Source organism: Mesoplodon bidens (assembly GCF_964165515.1).
Source record: "Mesoplodon bidens genome assembly, chromosome: 19".
NCBI lineage: Eukaryota > Metazoa > Chordata > Mammalia > Artiodactyla > Ziphiidae > Mesoplodon > Mesoplodon bidens.
The window spans coordinates 56,009,390-56,035,872 of NC_138179.1; the positions used below are offsets into that span (position 1 = coordinate 56,009,390).

The 26,483-nt window shown below is 57.1% G+C and overlaps 1 protein-coding gene and 1 pseudogene across 2 annotated transcripts; both read right to left on the reverse strand.

Annotated features, from left to right (window-relative positions):
• Positions 1-421: 421 nt before the first annotated feature.
• On the reverse strand, positions 422-16,974 carry PPP1R9B (protein phosphatase 1 regulatory subunit 9B). Its single transcript, XM_081219796.1, has 10 exons — positions 15,079-16,974; positions 10,960-11,092; positions 9,531-9,651; positions 7,540-7,644; positions 6,364-6,499; positions 5,624-5,776; positions 5,460-5,513; positions 2,688-2,917; positions 2,257-2,353; positions 422-2,053 (listed from the first exon to the last, which is right to left on the reverse strand). Exons 1-10 carry the CDS (start codon positions 16,450-16,452, stop codon positions 2,000-2,002), a joined length of 2,457 nt encoding a protein of 818 aa, XP_081075922.1. The 5' UTR covers positions 16,453-16,974; the 3' UTR covers positions 422-1,999.
• On the reverse strand, positions 16,709-25,740 carry LOC308607082 (small ribosomal subunit protein eS17-like; annotated as a pseudogene). The gene is made up of 2 exons: positions 25,331-25,740; positions 16,709-17,090 (listed from the first exon to the last, which is right to left on the reverse strand). The product of its transcript is annotated as a small ribosomal subunit protein eS17-like (transcript).
• Between the last annotated feature and the right edge of the window lie 743 nt (positions 25,741-26,483).

Here is a 26,483-nt window from a genome sequence, read left to right on the forward strand (position 1 = left end):
TGCTGGCACAGAGCAGAGGTCTAGGACAACTTAAGGCCTCTCTGGCTACTGCCAGAGGGCCTCTCTAGAACCCTGGCGACAAAATTGCTCTGACATATCATCTCCCACCCCCAGCTGCACCTCCAGAAAACCAGGGGCTGGGTATCCCCATCAGGTTAGACCTCTCAGGGAAGGGACTCAGGGTTCACCTTGCTATATCTAACCCATCCTTTGAATTCCATCAGAGACCTTGAAAAAGAAACCCCAGCCCTGCCCGGAAGGGACGGGGCGGGGGATGGTGGCAGACAGAACTTGTGGGAACAAGGGTTCTCAGTATAAAGATCCTCAGGGTCAGAGGTAGCACTAGTGGGAGACCACTGGGCTCAGACTGGCATTGCTGCCCCCCACCCCCACTTCGAATCAAGAAACCACGCAGCAAGGCTCTGGGGGCTGCTTTTATGGGGACGACCTGACGGAGGGCATGGTCCGTACAAAACCGGGAACAATACATACATATATATATTATATACAGAGACGCAGTCCTGTGGAAGGCGGGACAGAGGTGGCCCCGGCCGGAGAAACCAGAAGCACCCCCCCCACGGCCCCGCCCACCCAGCCCCGCCCCCTCCATCTGCTGAGGCCAAGGAGGTGAAGTGCATGGGCCCAGGCACTGAGACAGCCAGCTCCTTCGGGGGTAGGCGCACGTCTGGGGGCAGGAAGTGGGTGCTGAGAAACACTGATCCATGGCATGGTCTATTTACAGGGGACGAGGAAAAGCCGAGATGGATGGAACAAGGGTTGTTTTTTAAAAAAAGAACAAAAACCCAGGCTGAGGCAGGGGCATGAGGAAGAGGCAAAATGCGAGATGTAATCTGAAAGGGGAGGGGACCTGGGGTGGGGGGGTCTCACCTCCCTTGGTCCAAGCCCCAGTTTGGGGTTAAAGTGGGGAAACGGAGTCGACTTCACTTAGAAAGCAGGCTGCCAGCAGGGCAGCCCTGGTCTCCAAAAAGATGAAAAGTAGTAAAATTTTTGCCCTCCAGTCAAAACACTGGAAAACCGTGGGCGTGGGTGGGGTGAGGCTGAATCTCTGCGATGTTAGTGCCAGGCTTCCAGGTGCGGCCCTGCGTAGGGCAGGACAGGGCCTGGCTCTCCAGTGACAACTGTTCCCCTTGCCTAAAACCAGGCCCCCTGAGCTGACCTCCTCTCCTCCCTCTCATTCCCAGGGTTGGCCAGGAAACCTGGTCCCCAAAGAGGCCGTGGAACAGCTCCAGGAAGAGGCTATGGCTATTTGGCACCTGGGGGACGGGAGGCACAGGAGAAACTGAGGGCTGCCGCCCCAAGAAAAGGGGGAGCTGGACATCAGGTGTCCTGGACTCTCCCCTTCTCACGAAGGATGCATGAGAAATCAGTGCAGGGCCGGGCCCAGCCTCCAGGCTCTGGGTAGACTCCACCCATCCTGGGAGGGCAGACAGGGATGGGGGGACAGGTGTAGAGGCAACCCCTCCCAGCAGGAGGGTCAGAATGCAACAGAACAGCACAATGACGGGGGAGCGGGGAATGGTCAAGAAGGTAGACTCTCAAGTGACTTACGAGGCCCAGGGGCCGCCTAGGAGCCCCATGAGCAGGGAGCAGCCTCCAGGTGGTGAGATGCTGGGAGAGCCCCCAGCCCCTTTCCAGTCCAGAGACAAAGGCTGGAGGTTGTAAAGTCTGGCAGTTTGGTCTGCAGGTCCTTGTGTCCATCCACCACCCAGGCCAGCCCTTGGCATCCCATGGCCTCTGTGCCTCAGCCCCAAAGGCTAGAAGGAGGCCATCCTTCCAGCCACCTGTCTGCCCGGGCCACCTTAAGGGGGCCTGTAATATGGGCCCTCTGGTCCCTGAAGCTGGGGGAGGTGGGGTGGAGGGGTGGGGGAGTCGGGGCACCTGTCCCCAGGCTGGTAGGGGGCGGGGTGAAGTGTTGAGGACAGGGGAGGGAGGACAGTGGGAGGGGATTAATTATTGTCCGGTCAAGGAATGATTCCTGTTAAGTAGAATTGGAATTCCTCAGTGTTTGCAGGTTTCCTTCCAGTTCCGAGATCTGAAAACCAAAGGGGAGAGGGAGTCAGGCCTGGGCACTGGGCATGGTCCCTGCCCTTTGGGCCCCCCTGAAGGAGACATGACCCTGAGCTCCCAGGCAGCAGCATGACTCCTCTCTCTCCCTGCAGGATCCACAGGGTGGGTGCCCGAGGGGGGCCGACCTGCTGCTGCTCCTGCCTGCCCCTAGGGCACCCCTGGGCCTACCTTGTCCAGGAGCTTGTCCATCTCTTCCTTCCTCGCCAGCTCTGACTCCTCGAGAACCCGGCGCTGTGCTGTCTCCTTTTTCAGGAACTCAATCTCCCTGGGTACCAGTGGGAGACAGACAGTGGGTAAGGGTGTCTGGTCTAGCTTCCACCCAGAGGGTCTCGGCGTCCTCAGCCCCGTCCTCGGCTCCACCTGGGCAGCTTTTGCTGGCTCCTTGTTCTCCGGTCAGGAGGCCCCAGCTCTTGCCAAAGCCTCTGGGGCCTGGCTTGTTGCCTCTGGCGCCCAGTCATTACAAACCCAGGCATCCCCACCATAGGGCCCTGTGACCTCTGTGCTCCTTGCCTCCCTACTTGGCTGGGGTGGGGCGGGAATGCCACCACAGGCCTCTCAGCCCTCCCTAGGCCCAGGAATCCCAGCCCCCAGCCACATACTTCTGCTGGTAGTCCTTGATGAGGCGCTTGGCCTTGCTGTACTTGCGCTCCAGGGCCTGGTACTGGGCCTGGGTCTCCCGCAGGTGCTCGTCCACAGCCTGGCACAAGCTCTGGGCCTCGCCCCAGTAGCCCTCCAGTTTTTCCATGCGCTCCTTGTTCTCCTCCACACTCTGCTCCAGCTGGGCCTTCTCTAGCCGCCACCTCCCCTTCTCCTGCTCCAGGCTCTGCAGCTGAGAGGAAGAAACAGCCCTGGGTTGGTGGGGGCCAGAGTCTTTGGATGATTCCTGCAGATATGGAGCCCACTGGCCCCCAACTACTGACTCTCCTTGGCTGAGCCTTGAGAACCGAAAGCTGGAGAGGGAGGAGGTGGGACCACAACCTCAGCCTTCCCAGCCAGGGGCCCTGACACGTGCCACACTCCTAGAAGGCCAGAGGCCCAGGATTGTCGCTGATTAGCTCGGGGACTTAGGGTAAGGCCACTTCTGTCTTAAGCCTTAGTCCTCCCATCTGTAAAGCAGGACTGATTCCCTCCTTGCCAGGCTCACAGGGGCTGCAGGGAGACGGTGGAGGTAAAGGAAGAGGGCAGGTGAGGGTCACCACTGCCCTCTATCCCCTCTGCAGCCCTGGCTTCTGTGGCTTCCTGAACAGTCCTGGCTCCTCTCCCAGCTCCCTGGCCACCCCAGTGCAGACTTCCCAGCGCCCACAGCCCAGTCCTGGGGACTCTGTTGTTCTCTCTCCACTCACCTCCTTCACCACCTCTGTGTACTGAGCCCTGCATCTCCAGCCCAAATTCACTCCCAGCTCCTCAGAGGCACCCTGCCCCCACCCCCACAAACCGATTCCTCCTTTTCTGACTAGCCCACCTCCACCCAAAGGTGCCACCATCTCACTGCCACCCCAGCGCTCAGCTTCAAGCCCCACTGCCTGCCCCTCAAGCCTCGTTGGCTGCAAGCACCCCTTGCCCTCTGTGTCCCAGCCACACGGGCCTCCCTGCACATCCTCAGACCTGCCACATTCCCTCTTGCTGCAGGGCCTTTGCCTCGCTGTTCCCTGTGCCTGGAATGCCCACACCTACCCTCCCACTGCCTCGTCATTTCCCACTAGCTCACCCTTAGGCCCTCTGCTTAGTGCATCACTTGCCAAGAAGTCTCCCGTGATTCCCCTCTGACAGCACGGCCCACACACAGCCCGGCTGCATCAGGCTCTGCCGGCTCTAGGAGCTCAGCGGCCCTGTCCTCTCCCCTAGAGCCCGTGTCAGCTTCTATGGTACCAGTGTCGGCGCGCAGGCTCTAAGCCGCACAAGGGCAAGGATCAAATGTGCTTCTGCCCGTCGCAGGCACTAGCCGGTGCTGAGCACCCAGAAGGCGCCCAGCAGTTCCCCCCCTTCATGCTCTGCATCTACCCAGGAGCGTGGCCTGCCACCGCACCCTAGAAAATGCAACTCAAACCCGCCCTTCCTATCCACTCCCTCTGCCCGTGCCCTGGGCAGCCCTGCCCATCCCTGCCAGGACATCACCCGGGCTTCTAACTGGTTCGCCGGCCTCCAAGTCCTGCTCACCCTCATGCCTCCCACTTTGTCCGCAGTGACCTTCCCTCTCATGGCTGTGGCCAAAGAATCAAGGCTGGAGCCCTTAGCGGGGTGTCAGGACACTGCAAGCGTAGCCCACCCTGGCAGTCCAGCTGTCTCCCACTTCTGCCCCACAGGAACAGCTGCCACAGCCTGTGGGCCTCCTTCCAAAGCCAGCCTCCAAGCTCACGCTGGTCTCCCTGCCAGGAATGCCCTTCCTCTGCCTCAGTCATCTAAACCCTGCCCTCCCCCTGGGGCTCAGCTTCACACTCTCCTCTCTCCGGGTGTGCCGGTCTAAGCCCAGATATGGGAGCGCACATGTGTGTACCTGGGTGCACCATGTCTGCACAGTCCCTATGTGCCCCCGCCTCTCCCTGCCACACTGGAAGCCCGAAGGGAACTGGGACTCCTAATGTCCAGGCCCAGCAGGGACCCAGTACAGACTGTGTATCAGAAGTCCGTGTATCTATGCCTGTGAGGGTGTTGGCACCCAGTGTGCTTGTGTGGGTGTCTGTACATAGCACATATGTGTGTCTGTAGATATCACGTGTGTGCACCATCTGGCAGCATCAGCCTCTCTGTGAGAATGCGCATGTCCTGTGACACTCTTCTTGTGTCTCACAGCGGACGGACACAGCAGACGGACACAGAGGTATTGCCATGTGAAGCATGGGTCCGTTGTCCCCGTGTTAGGTCTGAGCAAAGAAGGTGTCTGGGTGAGTCTGTGGGTACCACGTGCCTGGGTTCGGGGCTGGTGCACGGATCTCTGGATGGTTTACGTTTACCACTGGGCTTGTATACAGAGGACACATGTGGGACTGTGTGAGCGTGAAGACGTCCACGTTGAGCTGTGAGACTGCTGACGGCCAATAGCGCAACTTTTTATTGAGCACCTATTATGTACTGTACTAAGGACTTTACGCGTATTATTCTATTTTATCCTCACAGTGATCCTCTGGTGTTGGCACTGTTATCAACCCATTTTACAGGTGAGGAGGATGAGACCCAGAGCAGCAAGTGAGTGGTGGAGAGATGGGTCCAGAGCTTGCGCTCTTAACACTACCCTCCCTCACCTCAGAGCAGCTGGTTCCGCACGCACCTGTGGGTGGGGGGCAAGGGCCGGCGTGTGCAGTGTGAGGGTGGAGGGGTTGTTCCCCCGGCGCCCCGCCCCCACTCCCCGCCGCCGCCGCCGCCGCCGCTCTTACCTTTCTTTTCAGCTGCTGGATCTCTGCCTCAGTCACAGCATGCTTGATCTGGAGCTGTGGGGGCAGGGGCGCAGACACTCAGCTCGGGCTGGGGCAGGCAGTACTGCGGGGCTGGATACCAGCCCGCCCTTGCCTTCCACCAGCCCAGGGACCCCTCTGCCCACCTCCTTGAACTTGTGCACCAGCTTCTCAGGCTCCATGTCCACAGGGGACAAGGCATCCTCGTTCTCTGCCAGCTCGAACACCTCGATGGCCATCTCGCCACCCGGAAACGTGGGGCTCAGCTCCTCATCCTCGTCAGTGGCGTATTCTCCGGTCTGCGAAGGGAGACAGGAGGCTGTGCACCCTGCCCACCACAACCTCCCTCAGCCCTGAGGACTGGGGCCTAGGCCAGCAGCAGCCTGCCCGTGTCAGACTGGGGGCCACCCAGGGGTGTGGTTCACGCCGCCCTCGTCAGACTGGGGGCCACCCAGGGGCACGGTTTGTGTCTACCCCCAACAGCCTGGAGAGTCCCCAGAAGACAGGCGTAATTCCCCTGTAAGACTGAGAGCCCTGAAGAAACAGCCTCTGCTTTCCCCCTCACACAGCAGGTCCCCTGAGGTCTGGACTGTCTCCTTCCTCAGACTAGGTCCCCTCATAGTGGGGGCTCTTAGAGGGAACTACGTTTTTCTTGTAGGACCAGGAAGGCCTTCTGAAGACAGAGGGTGTGACTCTTCCATCAGACTAGAGGTTCTTTAAGGGAAAGGTCTGCATCGCCTCCCTCAGACTGGGGGCTCCCCCAGGATAGGAGCGGTGCTCTGGGGTTCTTCACGAGGCCTGGAAAGTGGCAGAGGCAGAGGACGGCTATAATACTCCATCAAGCCACCAGGGGGCGATGACGCTGCCAGCCAGGCGGAGTCCCTACCTCCTCGTCATCCTCCCCGTACTGGGCGTATCTCTGCTCCATCATCTCCCGCTGCCACCGCTCCTGTTCCAGGGTCTGCTGAATTAGCTGGGCCACCTCACTCTGCTCACCCGGCCGCTCCCGGCCAATCATAAATCTGCAGAGGCACCAGCATCGTTCCCTTTGTCTCTGTCCTTGGCCGGAAAGCGCCACCATCCTCCCCGCTGGTACTCCCCTCTCCACATCCAGGTCCTCCCAGGGAGGTGAAATGAAAGAACTGAGCCCAGAGACTGCGGAGTGTTAATAATGAATGGGGGAGCAGGGGGCCCTGACTGGGTTTCCTTCCCAGGAGCAGCAGAGGCCCACTAGCCCTTCTGGCCAGTTTGCGGGGAGGGGAGATGTCAGCCAAACTTCAGGCTAGGCTGCAGGGGACAGGAGTCGGGGAGGTGCCAGCGTAGGAGCTCTTCCCCCACCACACGGGAGAGAACGAGGCAGGGGATTGGCGAAGCTGACCCTGGGGCTGTAGACGGGGTGTCTTGTGCGCACTGCAAGGCCCCGAGCTTCAGGAAGGGGCGGGATGATGGCAACTAGAGATTAGGATGGAGAGGAAATAGTGGAACTTCCAGGCACCAGCCCCTCCCCTCCGTGGCCACCCACATCCTGTTTCTCTACCACCCCTTTCTGGGGACAGTGCCCCTCTTGGAGAGGGCAGGGAGTGGTCCCTGAACGTTATGCCAGGGAGGAACATCGGGAGCTTCTAACCCAACCCCTTTAATTGACAGGCCCAGGGAGGAGAGTCTTCACAGGCATCACCAGGCTAGAGGGGAGGGAGGGATAAACGGCAACTTGGATGGCATTCTCCCTGCGTGTCTTGGATCTTCAGTGAATGAGTCAGGACAGGCAGGGAGAAAGGAGAATAAGCCCAAGAGGCCAGTTTGGAGGCATGGTGGACAACGGGCCTTGAAGCGCGAGTGCCGGCGGCTGGCAGCAGGCGGGGGCTAGAGATGTGAAGGCGGAGACAGGGCAGGGGACGTGCGCACAGCAGTTCCTTCTGACAGGGAGGCGGTGAGAGCTTCTCTGTAACTTGGGCCACCCACAGTCTCAGCTAGGCGTGGGCAGCTGGGCAAAGTGGCCAGATGAGGGCTGGGCCTCCTGTCTGCTCCCGCTGCCCACCGCCCCCACCCTCCCGGGCCTCACCGCACACGGCCCTTGGTGTTCCGGAGCACGGAGGCTGCAAAGCTCTGGGTCACTCCCACCAGACTTGTTCCATCCACTTCCACCAGGAGATCATTCACCTGGATCCTAAGGGAGGCGACACTGGTTAGAGGGGGTCACGAGGTGAACTGTGGGGCTGGGGTAGACATGGCCCCCCTCCCATCAGTAACTCGAGGCTCAGTCCCCACAGGGACCTGGTACTTTGTCTACCTGCACAAGATGCATGAGGCCGGAGGACCAGGTATCAGCCAGGCCCATGGGCAGTGAGACCCAGGCAAGCACACCAGACACAGGCACCCAGGACCAGGAATGGGGGCAAGCACAGCTCTTTCCCCTCCTCCACCACACTCGGCAGACCCGTGTGACATCCACAGAGCTCATCACGGCCGTGCACGCCAGCAAGGGCCTGCAGCACACACGTAACACACAGCCCTCTTATACATCCATTTCCGTGCAGACCTGAGTCCGCAGATTTCCTCCAAATGCCTGAGACCTGTGTTCACACACAGTCCCACAGGGTCACCCCCTGCCCCCATACAGGTCCACAGCCCCCCAGCACTCTCCAGCTGTGGTGCTGGAAGCCCCTGTTCTCCACACAAGGAGAGAGATTGGGGTGGTCCAGACTGGCCGCTGAGGGGGATGAAAGCGTGGGAGGGACCCTCGGCCACCTCCTTCCTCCACTCCCACCTCCCCCCTGAGGGCCAGGCCTCCTCGCAGGGCTCCCACACAGAAATGGAGGAGGCAGCCTACTGTAAACAGCTCACACCAACACGCCCCATGTGGGGACACCCTCACATGCACACACACTCCCCACCCGGCCAACAAGAGACCATGGGAAAGGCTCTGGAAAGTTCAAATGAGGGGGTAAGTGAAAGAGCAGGGATGGCCTTCCTTCCTATTCTCTGACCCCCCAGCCCCAGCCCGCCATGCCACCTGGGCCGCAGCAGACAGAAGCTCCCTGAATGAGGCAACCCCACCTCCAGCATCATGACCCCAGTCCTCACAAGGACACTGACTCACCTCTGTCACGTGGAGGGGTCTCTGCTTAGGGGTACCACAAGGTACCCCTGATATCAACCTTTAATTTATAATAACCCAGGGGTGCCCTACGGCTGTTCCCACTCCCCCTCTGCAATCCACACACAGTAGAGAGGCTCCAGAGGGGTCACTGGGCTGCCCGTAACTCCAGGGGGTCTTCCTGAGCCCTCTGGCCCACAGAACTCACACCCTCCAGCCTCAGAGGCCAAACATAGGCACACAGGCAAGAAGCAGCACCCTCCCTGGCACGCCCCCACTGGCTCTTCCAGCCTCACCACACACCTGATCCCTCGTGGTCTCTAGCTCCAGCCATACCTGCCTGCTTTCGGGGCCCTGCCTGCAATGCCTCGCATGCCCCGCTCCCTCAGCCTAGCTAACTCTTGCTCATGCTTCGGGTCTCAACTCCAACATCACTTCCTCCAGGAAGACTGCCCTGGTACCCTGAGAGGTCAAGCCCTCCTGTTTTAGGCTTTAGCGGCACCCTGTATTTTTCTCTGTTTCACCATTTTCTGTGTATCCACTATTCATCCATCTGCCTCACTACACTACATGCTTCCTGAGGGCAAGGCCTCAACACTGACTCCCCAGCGCCTGGCACCAGCCCTACAACAGTGTCAGAGGCTCAGTGTTTGCTAAACGAAAACAAAGCTCACAGGTACTCTACTAGGACAGAGCCTCCACACCCGTGCTCTCACCGTGGCCCAACACACACTCAAAACCAGGACACACAGCACCTACACATAGCCTCCCAGCATGCAAGCGCCATGAGGGCAAGCGCTCCGTCTGTTCTGTTCACTGCACCCCCAGGGCCTGGACCAGCACCTGGCACGGTAGTGCTCCACGAGCATCTGAGCCCCACACAGGTAGCGGCCTGCCCCCCTCGCCCAGTGGCCCGCCCCACAGATGGTGGCTGATCAGGGAAGGGGAGGCGGTACCTGCCGTCCCGATGGGCCGCACCGCCTTCGGTCACAGTCTTAACAAAGATGCCCAGCTTCTCCAGGCCCATGTCTGCCCCGGCCCCCATGCCAATGATGCTGATGCCCAGGCCCTCGGAATCTGTGAAGCAGAGGGTGATGAGAAGCAGGTAGGGGGGTGGGGAGAGGAGCTCCAGCCTGGGGCTCGCAGGGGACGGAGTGAGAGACTCCCCACCCCCTGCCCTCACGCTGAGGTATGGCCTCACCTCAAGCAGCAGCCTCCACGTGGGGAGGCCCCACACCTGGGGAGGGACATGGATCTGTGCACCGCTTCTCTGCCAAGCCAACTAGGATGCCCTTGGGTCACTGGCTGCCCTCCGCCCCATGCGAAGAACAGACGGGCAGCAGGGCGTGCTGAGGGGTACTGTCTGCATGCAGACGCAGGTGTGTGCTGGCCACAGGACCAGTGAGGGAGCCACGATGGGGATGACCTTCCCCTCCCTAAGCAGTCAGTCTCATCCCTGCTCACAGCCTTTATAATTCAAGACCTCCGGCTTTTGCCTCCCCCTAGACCCACTCCTCTCTCCACAGCTGCCCCCGCCTGTCTAACGGGCTTCTGACATCCAAACTCATGATCTTCCCCCACAGACGGGCTTTTCCGATCTGCCACTCCTTCATGGGGCCTGGGAGCCACCCGCATTCCTCCCGCCCCTCGTGGCCTCTGTGGAAGCCAAGTAACCACCGGATCTTGCCGATCCCACCTTCCAAGAACCTCTCAAGTGGCTCATCCACTTCCTGCATGGCCATCATCTTGTCCACACCACAGTGGCCCCTCTCCATCCACTTATAACCCTTCACCCCACAGCACAGCCTGGTGTGGTCTCTCTAGAATACCTTTCCCAGGCCTTGCAAGACTTCCGGTCCATCTCAGAAAGAAGTGGTCTACAAGGCCTTGTCTTCTCCCACCCTCTGAATCCACCAGGTCTCTCCTCTCTCCCACACGCTCCCCTGATCTCCTCTTCGGAGCTCAGCTCAAGCATCACTTCCTTGGGGATCCCCCCGAGTCTGGTCAGGTCTCCTGTTAAATGCTGTTACAGCGGCCCCTCCCTTCTTCTCCCGGCCCCCTCACTGTACATAAGGACGTAGTTAGACGTGACCATTCCACCCAGGCCCGCCCCCCACCTCCACCGTCGCTCTCCCATCAAGGCTTGGCCCACACAGCCCAGGACCCAGCCCACAGTGTTCCCGGGGGGCCTGATGACTTCGGGAGCACATAGTGCAGCATGACAGGGGTGGTGGTGGTAGGAGCTTGGGCTGGGCTGAGTCTGTGGGGCTGTGGGGCTCTGACAGAGGCCCAGTTACAGGGAGAAGCAGAACGTCTCTGTGGAAGCGCCTGAGGGTCCAGGGCGGAAGCTGGCACGAGGGAGGAGGCCCAGGGGGCCTGGCTCACCCTTCTCCAGCTCCACAGGGAACAGCTCCAACCTCTCCACCCGCTTCTCCAGCTCGTACTCAGCAGAGGCCGCCATGGGATCCACGTCCTCGTTGCGACGATCATAGTCCTCGTTGGAGTAGGTGCTGAACACCTGGGGAGGAGGCCGCCTGTCAGAGGAGCCCACAGGAGGGCGAGCGCTAAACCGGCGAGAGGATAAGCCCTGAGGACAGGCTGCGCCACCCACCGCGCTCCCCTCCCGCCACAGGCCTCTCCCACCCCCAGACATCTCCCTCGAGATGAGGCCTCCCCCAGCCCACAATGACCCCAGCTCAGAGTGGGGGCCCTTCTAGTTCCGGAACTGTGGGGCAAGAGAGAAAGGGACCCAGCCTTGCCCCATCCACACCATTACTCCCCTGCAGCTCCGACCACATGAGCGTGGCCAACTGGAGTAGGCAAGGAAGGTCAACGCCGGAGAAACTGTCACACTCAGGAACCCAGGTCCCCAGGTCAGAGACAGATCGACAGACAGCCCCTGTCCTAGACAGAGGCGAGGGTGGACATGGACACAGACGGCAGGAGAGAGAAAGGGACAGGTTGAGTAGAAGAGGGGAAGAGGGGAAAGAGTGAAGGAGGTGCTGGAGGAGGCCAGATGTGCGTGGGGGGCGGGAGTGGAGACGCAGGGAGGGGGAAGGGAGGAGAGAGAGGGGCAGAAAGAGGCAGAGGGGCACCCAGGACCCAGCCGACCTGAACCTGAAGTGGAGGCCAGGGTGGAGGAGGGAGGCGGGAAGGACCACCTCTACCCCCATGGAGAAAGGGCGGCCAGAGGAGCCCCTATGGCCTTGCCTGCACAGCCAGGCCTCAGTCTCCCTCTAGAACCTCAGCTTTCTGAGGTACAACCCTTATCCCCAGGGCACTAGGAGGCCTGGGCAGAGGCTCTGGGCCCAGTGCCCTGCAGAAAGCAAGGAGAGCAGGAAGGTGGCAGCCTCTGACACTGTCCACAGCGAACCTGGCCTTACTGTCCCCTGTACCCCTCTGCTGTCTTTCAGCAGAAAGGGAAATTCCCCGGCCTGACCCTCCTCCAAAGAACAGAGAAGGTAGGACAAGGGCTCTGCAGGAGGACCTAATTCTGGGCCCAGGCAGGGTGCCCCTGGTGGGAGGTTAATGAGCACCATTTGGGGTACCATGACGTGTCCTTGCTTCACTGCCTGCGGCGACAGGCTGGCACCACTCGGAGCCAAGCGGGGGCGACGAAGGGTGTCAGCAGCTCCATCAGATGGCTGGGCCTGAGGCCTGAGCAGCTGGAGTGGGGCACCGTCTCCCCCAAAGCCCCTGCCAGGGCCCCACTCCTCCAGGAGCAGGCTCCACGGACACCCAGGCTGGCAGCGGCACTCTTGTGTCTCAGCCTTGGTTTGGTGCCACCCCCACCCCCGAAGCCCCACCACTCCCACAAGGGGGCTCCTAGCTGGAGGAGTCCATGTGGTCACTTAACTCACTGCCCTCAACTTCACAGCATCAGAGAAAGTTGAGCACAAACCCTTAAAAGCTCCTTGTCGATTGTGCAGTAGTCGACTGCCCCCCTGACACCTGGTCAGCAGCCCCAGGCTCCTGGGAGGGACGGGCTACCTCATCCACACAGAGTGCAAGATGCCAGGTCCGCTGCCCAAGGTCATGGGGGTTAGCCTGTGACAGGGCGGGATGAGACTGGCGGGTGGGTTACTGAGACTTTGTCCCCTTTGCACATATGCCCCAGGCGCTGGGACAGGGGCTGGTGTGTGCCTAGACCCGGCAAACTGGCTTTGGCCCCCTCTTATATCTGAGGCCCTTTGACCCTCACCCTCTACTCCAGCAGAGATGGTCCCTTCATCCCCCAGTCTATGTGGTGGCCTGGGTCAACAAAAACCGCCCGCCCCCCATTGCGTCAGCACACGCAATCTCTCTCTCTCTCTCTCTCTCTCTCTCTCTCTCTCTCTCTCTCACACACACACACACACACACACACACGCACACACACGCACACACACACGCACGCACACACACACACACACACACACAGAGTGACCTCCATAACACCCTCACAGCCTGTCCTGGGCTTTGCCCTCCCCTCTTTTCTCAGCCTATCAAATCCTGCCCCCTGCAGGAAACGCAGGCCTCAGGCTCAGAGGTCCCAGACCACCACTCACCACTGCCCACCCCCATGTGCCCAGCCTATCTCAGGGCCCTGGACCCAGTCCCCCTCTCCAGGTGACAGTCTGGAACGGAGCTCTCTGTCCTCAGCAGAAGCCTCCATAGAGGCAACAATTGGGTCATCCAAGGGGCACAAGACCTGGACTTACTATCAATGCAGGGGGCGCGGCAAAGAGACGGAAAAACCGGGGGTGGGCGGGGGGGAGGAAATTCCCAGTAAGGTCAAAAGTCAGACACGCACAGGCGGCACCACACACCACAGGCTCCCACACACAGGCGAGCAACAGTCACCAGGGAGTCAGAGAGCACTGTTCCAAATCATGTGCTATTTTTTACCCAAAAATCAGGGTAAGGTGTCAAATATAGACAGTCAGAGGCTCAGGACTGAAAGACCAAACTCCAACTGAGGGGATCAGACAGCTCGGAACTGCCGGTGGTGGTGATGCGGGAGGTCCTGACCGCCTCAGTGGTCCCCACCTGTCCTCAGTGTCCCAAGAAACACCCCATAATCTTCAATTCTCTCCCTCCAGGATGCCAGCACCTTCAGAAGAGGAGAGGGGAGGGGAAAGGGCTTGTGAGGTCACAGCTGGGGAAAGGGGCTGGCCCAGGCGGGGAGTAGCACTTTTCAGGCCCCCTGGGGTGGAGGTGGGAGAGGGACAGAAGTTAAGATGCTGGGGCAGGTGAGAGGAAACTTGGGCGGCTTCAGTGTCCAGGAGTAGTTATGGAAACTTCAGTCAAACAGATGAGGGTTTGACTGGTGAGGGGTAAAGGCTGGACTTTCCTTGGCCTGGACACCCCCACGAAGCCGACTTGGAGTTGGGCACAGCTGAGCCTGGCGTGGTGAAAAAGAGCCTTTAGGCTGAATGTGCCCGCCGAGAATGGAGGGCAGTAGGAGGGCTGTGGTTCTTCATTCTCCCAGGGATCTCACCATCAACATTCTCCCGAGGATCTCAGGGCACTGGCACAACCCACAAACCAATCACCAATAGTGGGTGTGGGTGTGTGTGTGTGCGCGCGCACAGCTGAGTCCCCCAAAAAGAGGCAGCTCCCATCCGTCTTTCAGGGCACCCAGAGAATGAGGCAAGAACGCTTGGGTCCTGCCAAGGCCAAGAGCAAAAGCAGGAGGCTGCTGCCAGGCACCTGGGGGTTTCCCAGCCCCACCCCCTCCCTTCTTCTCCATACCCTTCGGAAGGCCGAGCCTCCTCAAAAGCCACAGGAAGTGCCTGCTCCCTGTGGAACCCTGTACCCCCACCTCAGGAGCTGGCCCAGCGCAGACCCCAGGGAACAGGGCCCGAGTCACATGGCCCGAGCTCAGCCTAACCTCACAGACCTGCTTCCCTCTTTCAGTTCTGTAGAGTCGGGGTGAGGGCTACAGACATTTTGCAGGAAGGGCTGCAGGCCACTGCACGTTCCTTTTGGGAAGTTCCCCAGCTCCTCCATCCCCCTATGCAGCTCTGGTGCAGGGGGGAAAGCAGGGGTGTTTCTAAGCTCCCCAGGCCCCTCCAGCCCAGAGTGGGGTAAGGACCAAGGTGGGGAGGCTCTCCTGAGGACACAGATACACACGCACACACACATACACAGACACACCTTCCCACCACCCAAGCCCACGCCTCTGGCAGCCTCTGGAGGACGAAGGTCTGGGAAAGGAAGGGAAAGCAGGTGTCCCAGGACCCGCGCAGGGCAGGGCAGGTGAGCCCCAGGGCTGGGCGGGGCAGCGGGCACAGGAACCTGAGGGCAGGTCAGAGCAGGCCACCCTGGCTCAGGCCTAAAAACCTTCGCCCTCTGACAAACAGCTGGAAGTCCCCCACGCCCCCCTTAGGGTGGTAACTTCTGGGAAGGGGGCTGGGTGACAGGGCTTGACTCAGCCTGCCAAACCCGGCTGGCTGGCGAGGTGGGGGCGACTGCGTGCACGTGGCAGGGGCGGCGCGGGGGCGGGGAGGGGGGTTCACTTACTTGGATGGGCGCCGTGCTGAAATGGATCTTCCGGCTCGGGGCCGGGTCCTCTTCTTCCGAAAGCCCAGGGATCTCCACGCACCCCGACTCGGGCTCGTAGGGGGGCTCACCCTCCTCCTCGTCTTCTTCGTCGTCCTCCTCCAGGGCACTGCCCCCAGAGTCCTCCCCCAGCCCACTGTAGGCGCTCACGTCCACCAAGTCCGCCTCCGAGAAATCCTCCTTCTTGGACTCGTCCACCTCCTCGGGGGCCACGTCCAGGGCCCGGCCATTGCCCACCCCTCTCTCAGGCGCCGCCACGGTCGCCGCCTCCCCCTCGGGGGCCGCCTGGGCCTTCTGCTCCTCGGGCGCGGGGCTGGCGGTGGTTGCCAAGGCGCTGCCATTCTCCAGGGCCGCGTGGACCGTCACCTCAGCCTGGATCACCTCCGCGGGCGCCGCCTCGGCCTCCGACTCCCCGCTCTCCTCCACCTCCACCGGCTTTATCTTGCGCACCTCCCGAGGCTTGGGGGGCGGCCGGGCGGGGGCCACGCGGTGCTGCGGGGGCTGCTGCCCTCCGGGGCCGCGCTCCTTCTCGGCTGGGGCATCCCCCGACGGGGCGGGCGGCGGCGGGGGCGGCTGAAACACCCGGGACCGCTTGCTGACCAGCTTCGAGTTGACCTGCGGCGCCCCGGCGGCCGCGGCCCTGGGCAGCCCCGGCCCGCGGTGGAGGCCGGTCCTCGAGTCGGCCTTCTCAAAGACGGCGCTGAGCTGACTGACCGTCGGCGACACGGCGTCGGCGTCCAGCTTGTCCAGCGCCTCGGTGCTGCCGTTGAAGCGCACCACGACGTCCAGCTTCCGGTCCTGCAGGCCGGCGCGCTCCTGCCTCAGCAGCCGCCGCGCCGCGGCCTCCTTGTCGCCGCCCGCGGCCGCCGGGACGCTCCGTTCGAACAGCTTCCGCGTCTCCTGCAGCCGGGACGGCGGGTGCGGCGGCGGCGCGGGCTGCGCGGAGGGCGCGGGCTTGGAGTCGAAGCGGCTCACGCGCTCCGACACGCTGGTGCCCAGCTTCAGCAGGGCACTATGGTCCACGTTCTCGTTTAGGCTGCTGGCCCGCGGCAGCGACAGGCGCACGCCGCGCTCGGGCGCCCGCAAGGCCTCAGTGGGGCCCGCGCCGCCGCCCGCCTCGCCCGGCGCGCCCGCCGTCGTGCCCATCTGCAGGAACATACTTTTGATGCGGTGGACGTTGGAGCCATATTTCTTGTGGTGGGCCGCCTTGGGTGCCTCGTCTGGCCCGGGCGCGTCGGGCGGCTTCAGAGCCTGGATGCCCGCCTCGTAGGCGCTGCGGTGCGGGGAAGCGCTCCGGAGGGGACCTCCGGGCCCCCGCGGCTCCGTCTTCATCATAGTGGGGGGAGCCGGGTTCTCATCCCCACGCTTCCCGCTCCCCCCTTCCAACAGGCGGCTGGCCAAGTCGGGACCACCGCCCCCTCCCCCAGAGAAAAGGAACCCCGAAAGGCCTTTTTTAGCCTCCCCCCAAAACCAAGCTGCCCAAAACAGTTAACCTCGCTTTAGAAAAAAAAAAAAAGAAAAGAAAAAATATCTCCGAGAGCCCTGTGTGGGTCGCCTCCCCCAGTCAAGCTGCCAAAGACAGCCAGCCCCTCTACCAAAGACCGAGCGGCCTGGAACGGTCGCCCCCACCCAAATTAGAAAAGCGGCGGCCGGGGCCGGTGGGACTGCGAGCCCTGCCCGCGAAGCAGCAGCGGAGGCGCCGGCTCACATCGTCCGAGGCGGTGTCAGCGGGGCTGGTAGCCCCGGCACCCCCAACCCCGGCCGGGGGCCTTGGCTCTTGGGGGGCCCGGCACCAGGGCGCCCATGGCTGCTCGGCCGGCCCGGGCCGCTCCGCCGCTGTACTACCCTCCCTCCCTCCCTCCCCCCCGCGCCCCGAGCCTCGGTCTTTCTCTGGCTCTGCCGGAGCGGCGGCTGCCGGAGACCGAGCGGCTGCCCTTCTCGCAGCCGCCGCTGGGGACTGGCACCTCTGGGTCCTAAAGGGATCGGATTTCCGGGGCCGGTGCCTGTGAGCCCTCCCCTTCCCCTCCACGCGATTGTATTCCCCTCCCCTGCCCTTGCCTCGCCACAGTCTTCCACTGACCCCAGACGCTGGCTTGTACACTTCAACCCTTCCATCCCAACCTCTGACTGTGGCTCTTCACAACCCACATAACCGCACTCCCACTAAATATTGGGGGTTGGCAATCCAACCAACCACTGTGGTCTCAGTGTGGCCCTCCTCTCCCCGAGGTGTGGAGGGAGAATAGTGGAGAGGGGCAAAGGATCATTTCCTTCAAGGTCCTTGGAGCTTCCTAGTATAGTTCACTTTGAAAACTTAAAAAATTCAGATTGCCCTGGAATCTGCATTGTAACAATTTCCCATAGGGAACATTTTGCGCCCTTTAAGGCGTGAAACCTTGGCCCAGCGTTGCTGGCCTTAAGGTGGAGGAGGACGGGGAAGAGAGAAAGGAGACGGTCCTCATCACGCAGGTGGCAGTCCGAAGCTGGCCTTTGCCCTCTGGAATTCTGAAGAGGGTGACCTGTCACCTGCCTGCCCTGCACCCAGGCTGGGAAAGAAGGGGTGGTATGCCTGTCTTCATGGCCGTCCTAGAGCACTCCTGCCTCTCAAACAGGAGGAAGGAGTTTTGGAGGAGGAATCCTGGAGGCCTGGGGCCAGAGTTTCACCGGGGAGAGCTCTAGCTTGTATCTCTAATCTAAAGGATTCTGGCCACTGTGTGCAAGTGTGTGTAGGGAGGGAGGGGGAAGGGGGGCAGTGACCTATACGTTCCCTGTCCCGGCAGCTGTTCTGATGCTCCCCCCAACCCCCACATACACAACAAGGGGCCTGGGGCTGCCCTCTACCCTTCCCCAGGTGCCAGGGCCTGGGAGTGAAGGTCCACCTCCTAGACCATGACAGATCCAGATGCACGGCTTCACTCCACAGATCCCAGAAAATGAGGAACGTTGCGGACCCTAGGACCCAGAGAACAACTCAGGCACAAAGCCTCCCCCCACTCCCAGCTGCTTCCTGCATCTCAGGCCTTCCGGCAGCCTCTGCCTCCTCCCCCGCCCTCTTCCCTTCCATCCTCTTCCTCTTCTCCCCGATCTCCCACTACCCACTGCCCTTGCCTGGAAGGGCTGTCGAAAGGAATCCTCTCACCTCTCCACTGTTGGGATGTGTGTGGGTTCTGTGGGATATAAACTGGTTAGCACGTGCAAAAGAGCGTGGGGGATGGGGTGTGGGAAGCCGCCTGGGAACCCTGAATATTGGGACAGGGAGGGGCCCGGAACCACAGGACTGGATCTTGAGGCTGGCAATCCTGAGGCTAACGGAGAGGGAGGATTTGGGTTCTGAGCAGGAGCTCTGGGACTTGGGTTTCCAAGCTCAAGTCTGGGACTTGAACCTCCCCACCCACAGCGCCCCCCGCCCCCGCCCCCGCCCCACCTCACTGTGGAAGTTGCCTGAGACAGAAGTCTCACCTCGTTGGGGGTTTGGGCGGTGTCCTCAGAAGCTCTTGTGTGGATTGGGGGAGGGCACAGGCCCCTGGGGGTTCCGCCCAGAATCTCCCACACCCTTTGGTGAGTCATTCTAACTGGTCCCAGCCCAAGGGGTCTGTGCCCATACTTCTGGCCAGGTGGGGAAGCCAGCTTCTAAAGGATGGGAGGAGGAGCTGGGAAACCAAGTCAGGCCCAGGGGACGCTCCCCACCCCAACCCCCAACAACATCTCCAGCAGCAGCTTGGAGCGGACTAGAATCGGGATGCTTGCGTCCCCCTTGTCCTGAGACTTCCAAGAGTGAAACCCTCTTAAGTACTTTGAGATGCAGGACAGTTGGAGCAAGCCCAGAGCTCGGAGGACTGAGGCTAAAGAGTGGGATCATTATTTCCTGGGCGGCACCCCCTGCCAGTATTCCCGAAGAAGCTTTTACGGAGCAATGAGTGCTTTAGCATCTCACTCCTTCCCCGGGGTCAGGCGCCAGGCCGGCTGGCCTGTGAGAGGAGTGGGGAATGGCTGTTATCTTCTCCACCCAGTCCCTGCCTGCCTGAGGCAGCGATCACACCTGCAGGGAGGGTGAGGAGGGCAAGGGTGAGGAGGGCGGTTACTTTGGGGAGGGTTACGCCCAAACTGAAGGGTTTGCACCTAATTTTCATTCCTCAGGCTGTGGTCCTCAGATCCTTACTTATCTCCCGGGGTAATTTAGCCATTCTTTCTCTCTCCTTTTTCCTTTGTGGAGCTGCCTGATGGTCTTTGAATGGAAGTTCCTTCCTTACCTGTGACATGGAATAGAGTGGTTCCCAAAGCTGGCGCAGGAGCCAGGCTGCCAGAGTTCAAATCCCGGCTCCACCACTTACTAGCTGTGTGACGCTGGACAAATACCTTAGCCTCTCTGTGCTCTGAAAGGGTAAACTGAGGTGAAAGTGGATGGAACACAGAAAATAGGGTGTGTGCCTTTCCCAGTTCTTGCTAAAAAGCCTGGAGGCTTCTATAGGGAGAGGTAATCTTTATTCTTCAGATAAAGCCCCTCCCTGTTTTCCCAGCTACCCTCAAATGTGATGGGGGCCCTCTGAGACTGTTCTCTGAGGCTTCATAGTTTTAAACACCAGGTGGTAACTGCAAAGACAGGTGATGAAGGTGATGAAGGCAGGGAGAGACCTGATTTGCGATAAATCCCAAGCTCTTAGCACCCTGGGCTCACATCCAGGCTGGGTGCCAAGGCTGCCTTCTCTTCCCAGCCCTGGGGCCTTGAGACTCAGCCTCGCTCGGAAAGTGGTGTTTCCATGGCTAGGGTCATCTGAGCAAAGGCTGGCCTAGACCCCGCTCTTTGGTCGTTTTGTAGTGAGTCAGTGGCCCTTGCCCCAATCACTCTCCTTCATCGGTCCTCCTCTGCCGGGGACTTGGGCTAATCCAAGGATGCTGGAAAGGCTTGCCTATGTGTACATGTTTTATATACAGGAGAGCTCAAATCCAGGATGTCAGTGTTGAGGGGCTTTTAGTGGCCCTTGGCTGACCCCTTCCCAGGGGGCATGAGGAAGGCTGAGACTTGAAGTGGGAAGTGACTTACCAGTTTTGGAGGAAAGAGACCAGGGTTCACAAGGTCTGAACTGAGCCCTAGCTCCACCCATTTGCTGAGTGACCTTGGGCTAGTCGTTTCCACTCCCTAAGCCCCAATTTCCTCAACTTGCTCAAATTTGAATGTCTGAGTGTGTCTCCTGAGCATAGGCGATCCTGGTTGTTCCCAATTCTGGAACAGAGCAGAACATGGGCTTTGCAGCCAGACCATCTTTGTTAGAATCTCCAACCTGCCACTGCCCAGTTAAGGGACTTCAACAAATTTCTTCATGTGTAAAATGGAGATAACAGACCAACCTCATAGTGTTGTGAGAATTAAATACATTTAGAACAGCTCCTGGCACAAAGTAGGAGCTTGGTGTGTTGGCTGTTATTGATTACATGTACATCTGAACATGTATGGGTGTGTGTGCACACGTGTACATGCGTGGGGAGGTATGACTGAAAGTGGGCATGGGTATTTGCATCTCCACGTGTGTCTTCACTGGACTATAGGGCCTCTCGTTTCCTTTTAAGGTCTCTTATATGAAATTCTGAAATATAAGCACCCCCTGCCTGCAGCTCCTCCAAAGCTTCTGGGATCATCCCTGGAGTGAAGGTGACCTTCCTTCTCTACCTCCCAAAGTGTTTTTCATTCCTACCTCTTAGTGTCTCAAGGCCCCCAGTGCCCCTGCAGAAAGAGTGCCCCTTGGGGTCCTCCCACAGCTGGGACACTGGCTTGCCTGGGTCCCTCTGCTCTGACCCCCTTTCTTTCGTTCACCCTCCACGCTTCATTCTAGTGTCACTTGGAAAGTTCAGATACCTCTTGGAGATTCAGGAAAGAGACCAAGAAGGAAGAGTCAGGGTGTGTGTGTGTGTGTGTGTGTGTGTGTGTGTGTGTGTGTGTGTGTGTGTGTGTGTTGGGGGCAGGGAAGGGTTAGGGCAGAGGAAAGATTTCTCCAAATCATCAGTTGCTTTAAAAGAAAGCCTATATTTAGCTAGACTTAGAGGGTTTGTAAATATGTATTTTGCAAAGCAGACAGCCATAGCCGTCGGAGCTCCAGAGATATACAGGGAGGTCAAAGAAAAAACAATAACTGGAAAGATTGAGCAATATTATTCTGTCATCAGCAGATTCGAAGAACTCTCTCCTGCCTGCTCCAACTGCTATTATTACACATTCCTGTGTTTTGATGTTGGTTTCTATTTTTCATCTGCTCTCTGGATCTGCAGTGGATGCCTGGGGAAGAGACTGGCTCTCAGAGTCACCTTCCCACCAGCCTTTGCCTCACCTGCCCAAGATCAAAGGAGAGAGAATCCTGGCTCTGCCAGCTCCCCTCCCAACTGGTTCCACTGGGCTCGGCCAGGCTGCATGCGCCTGGCCTAGGTACTGTCTGCAAAGCCAGCTCTCAGGCTCCACACTCAATCCTTTGCACTTCAGGTGGCCTTGAGGGTGAGGGTTGGGTGACAAATCTTGCCACTTCGGGGCAGTTCTACTTTAGAGAACTCTTCTTTCTGAGAGAAAAAAAAAGAAAAAGAATTTACACTTACTTTTTTACTTTTGGTTTGAAAAGTTTCTTTAAAAATAAGAAAAGTTCAGGGAATTCCACGGCAGTCCAGTGGTTAAGACTTGGTGTTATCGCTGCCATGGGCTCAGGTTTGATTCCTGGTAGGGGCCAAAAAAAAAAAAAGAAAAGTTCAGAGAATCACATAACAAACAGAATTTATAAATGCTATCAGAGACTTGCCTGATGGGCCAGTGGTTAAGACTCCACACTCCCAATGCAGGGGGCACAGGTTCAATCCCCTTTCCTTCTTTTTTTTTTTTTTTTTTTAATAAATTTATTTATTTATTTTTGGCTGTGTTGGGTCTTCGTTTCTGTGCGAGGGCTTTCTCTAGTTGCGGCGAGCTGGGGCCACTCTTCATCGCGGTGCGCGGGCCTCTCACTATCTCGGCCTCTCTTGTTGCGGAGCACAGGCTCCAGACGCACAGGCTCAGTAGTTATGGCGCACGGGCCCAGTTGCTCCGCGGCATGTGGGATCTTCCCGGATCAGGGCTCGAACCCGTGTCCCCTGCATTGGCAGGCGGACTCTCAACCACTGCACCACCAGGGAAGCCCCAACCCCCTTCCTCTTTATCCCCAGTCCTGTTGCCCACCTTACCCACTCTCACAAATTTGGAATGCATCCTTTATAGCCCATAATTTTTAAAATTAATTAACTAATTAATTAATTAATATTTTGGCTGCATTGGGTCTTCGTTGCTGCACGTGGGCTTTCTCTAGTTGTGGCGAGCAGGGGCTACCATTGCGGTGCGCGGGCTTCTCATTGCGATGGCTTCTCTTGTTGCAGAGCACGGGCTCTAGGCTCGCGGGCTTCAGTAGTTGTGGCACGTGGGCTTAGTTGCTCTGCGGCATGTGGGATCTTCCCGGACCAGGGCTCAAACCCGTGTCCCCTGCATTGGCAGGCGGATTCTTAACCACTGAGCCGCCAGGGAAGTCCCTAGCCCATAATTCTTAAATTACCATTTTTAATTGTCAGATATACATAACATAAAATTTACTATTTTAACCATTTTAAGTGTACAGTTCATTGGCATTAAGTACACTTGCATTGTTATGCAACCATCGCCATTATCCATCTCCAGAACTTTTTCATCTTTCCAAACTGAAACTCTCTACCCACTAAACAGTAACTCCCCAGGCCCCCACCCCCGAGCCCCTGGCAACCACCATTCTACTTCCTGTCTCTATGAATTTGACTACTCTAGGTACAGCATATAAATGGAATCATACCGTATTTGTCCTTTTGTGACTGGCTTATTTCAAATAGCATAATGTCCTCAGGATTCACCCACGTTGTAACATATGTCAGAATTTCCTTACCTTTTAAGTCTAGCCCATAATTTCATATTTTCCCTACGCATTTAAGTATTCATAAAGCAGCATATGGTAATGCTTTCTGTATTATTAAAATGTATATAACGACCATCATGCTGTGTGTATCATTCTGTGTCTTTTTTTCACTTGAGGTGTTTTCCACGATGCAGCCACATTAATACATGTGGCTTTGGTTCATTCATATCAACTTCTGTTTTCTATTTCATCATATGAATAAGCCACAACTTATTTACCAGTTCCTCTACTAATGGGCCTTTTAGTTGTTTCTATGTTTTGCTGTTATAAGCAGGGCTGCGATGAGCACCCTTGTGCTTGTCTAACCCATCTCTGGAGTGTACAGCTCGGAGCAGGAAGCCAGGGTTGCAGGCACCCTGTCACCTAGACTAGTACTGCCAAGCTGCTCTCTCAGCCAGTTTATGCTTTCACCACCAGCATTTGTACAAGATGTCCTGTCTGACCACATCCTTGCCAACATCTGCTCTCGTTAGACTTTCTATTTTTGCCAATCTGATGGGTGTGAAGTGGTATCTCATTTGAATCTGCATTCCCTGCCTCTGAGGTAGAACATCTTATCATGCTTATTGGCCATCTGGGTTTCCTCCAGGCAAATTGCTTACGTCCACATCCTTTGCTCTCCAGTGCAGCTGTTGATACAAGTTACAGAAAGCCCAACTAGGAGTGGTTTAAGCAAAAAAGGGAATTTTATTATCTCACATAACAAGGAGTCCTAGGTTTGGTTCATTTAGAGACTCAACTATGACGTCAAGGAAGAGGTTCTGTCCATCTTTCTATAAGACCCTCCTCATCATGTTGGTTTGCTTCCTAGACTGGCCCCCCCACGGTCCATGATGGCTGCCTCAGCTCCGGGTGTCTCACGCAGACAACAATGTCCAGAGGCAGAAGAAAGTGGATGCTTTCTTCTCAGTGTCTTTTTTCCTAGACGCCCACAGGAGCTCTTCCTTCTGGTCTCAGTGGACAGAACTGCATACATGTCCACACCTAAACTAATCGTTGACCAGAGGAACTGTATTATCAGGCTCTATTTAGACCAATCACCGTTCACCTGATGGGGATGGGGAAGGCCCAGCCTCACCCAAAGCCTAGACCCCTGACTTTTGAATCAGGATTCTGTTAGCAAGGAATAAGGGAAAGACTGACATTTGGGGTGGCACTCAGAAGTTCTGTGCTTGCTTTATTGATGCGCAGGAGGTCTTTATATATCCTGGATACTAACTTTTTATCTGCTTTATGTGCTGCCGATATTAACACCTAGGCTGTTGCTTGTCTTTTAACTTTGTTTATAATGTCATTTTCATAGAAGAAAGCTTTTTTTTTTTTTTTGGTAATATAATGAAATCAATCTTTTGTGAGTTGTGTCTCTCATCTAAGAAATCTTTTCCTACTCTGAGATCTCCGACATTTTCTTCTAATTATTTTAAAGTTTTGTTTCTCACTTTTAGGTCTTTAATCCATCTGGAATTAATATTTATGGATGAAAAGTCAACCGTCACAACACTTTTTATTGAGTTGCCTATTCTCTCTCATTAAGTGACAATGCCACTGCCATCATAAATCACATTCCCACACATGCTTGGATCTGTTTCTGGGCACTCTATTCTATTGATCTCTTTGTCTAGCCCAGCACCAATACCACCTTGTTTTCATTACTATCGCTTTCAAGTAAGTCTTCCTTTCAGAACTGTCTAGTCTATTCTTGGTCGTCTGCTCTCCCATATGAAGTTTAGAATCATTTTGCCTAGCTCTTTGAAAACTCCTGGTAGAATATTCAGCGGACTTGCCTTGAGTCGACATATTTTTATGGAGAGAACTGTCTTAGTGACATTGAAGCTTCTCATCCCTAAACTTAATACATCTCTCCATGTCTCAATTTATTCTTTTTTTAGCCTATAGTTTTTATGGTTTTATAGCCTCAAGTTTTTCTTCACAAATATCTTCAAATATCTTTTCTAATAGTTTTCTGGGTTCTGTACAATTGTAATTTTATTGTGAAGGATTTCTTTTTAAAAAGATATTACAGTTTCTAATAAATTATTGCTTGTGTATAGAAACACTGCGGAATTTTGTATTTTATTTGTATTTGGATGTTAAACTTTGTCCAGCAACCTTGCTGATCTCTCTTAATAGCTCTGACAACATGCCTATGGAATCTCTTGGGTTTTCTATATAAATAATCATACCATCTGCAAAAAAAAGCCTGAGTCTTTGTTTCTTTCTTTTTTTCCTTTTTTTTGGTCCCAAGGTTTAGGGTGAAAATATAACAGCACAGCAGAGTCAACTGGCTCCGTGGTGTTTTGAAATTCATCCCAACTGTGGGCTGAGCGATCTGCAGATTGGACAGGTTGCCAAAGTTCAAGAGCTTCAGCATTTCCTTAGTGTCAGGATCTACTTCAGTGATCTCCTGATCCAGGGCTGAGACCTCAGGCACATAATTCTCTCTCCCCTCTCTCTCCTCCTGCAGCTTAATGGAGACACTTCTCACTGGGCCTCTCTGAAACTGCTTCATCAGAGGTGTGACATAGCCTGCTTTCTCCTTGTGAAGCTTCTTGCTGGGAATAATGGCCATCTCCTCGCACACACGCTTTTTGGTGCAGAATTCATTGCCCAGGAACTTGTATTATTTCTCATTGATGACCCGGGCCACCTTCTTCACGGTTTTGGTGCCAACGTGGCCCATGTTGGCAGGTCCTTGGTAAAAGAGTGAGATTTTGTTTCTTTTATTTCCTAATCCTCTATCACTGAGTGGTAGCTTCTAAATCTGACCTCTCCCAGCTCTTGGGCTGTGCCAGTGGGCTGGCCCTGGGCAGCTATTGCCTTGCACTGTCAGTTATAAATAAAAGACCCCTTACTCTCTCCAGAGCTTTACAGTTTACAAAGCACTTTTGCTTCCGTTCTCATGGATCCATATTGCCCCCACTTTACAGAAAGGGAAGGGCTGTAAGCTCCAAGTCCAGCAGTCTAGCTGTGCGGAATACTCCGCTGTGAAGCCTCAGACAGTCCCTCTCCTTCTGTGTTTCTCCTCTAAGCTAAAAAGTTTGGCCCGGGATGGTCTCTGGCATTCTCAGACTCATGATTGATAGCTCTGGGCGGCCACGGGGCTCCAGGAACCCCTCTGAAGACTGAAGTTCACCGATAAAAGGGGGGTACGATTCTGGGAACACTTAGGTCCTCAGGCCGGTGCCCCCAAACGTCGTGGGGGTGGGGAAAAATGGAAATGTTTCAAGTCGGAGAAATGATATCAATGATGGGGAGAGGGGGAAACAGGGCATTGCGTCCCGTCCCCTGCCCCCACGCGGGTTCTCCTCCCTGTTTGGAAGAACATCCTCCGGACCCGGAAGGGGAGGACGAGGAAGGGCTAGAGGCCGTGGGTCCCCTCTTCCGTCGCCCCCTCTCGCCGCCGAGCTCAGCAAGCACCTCAGA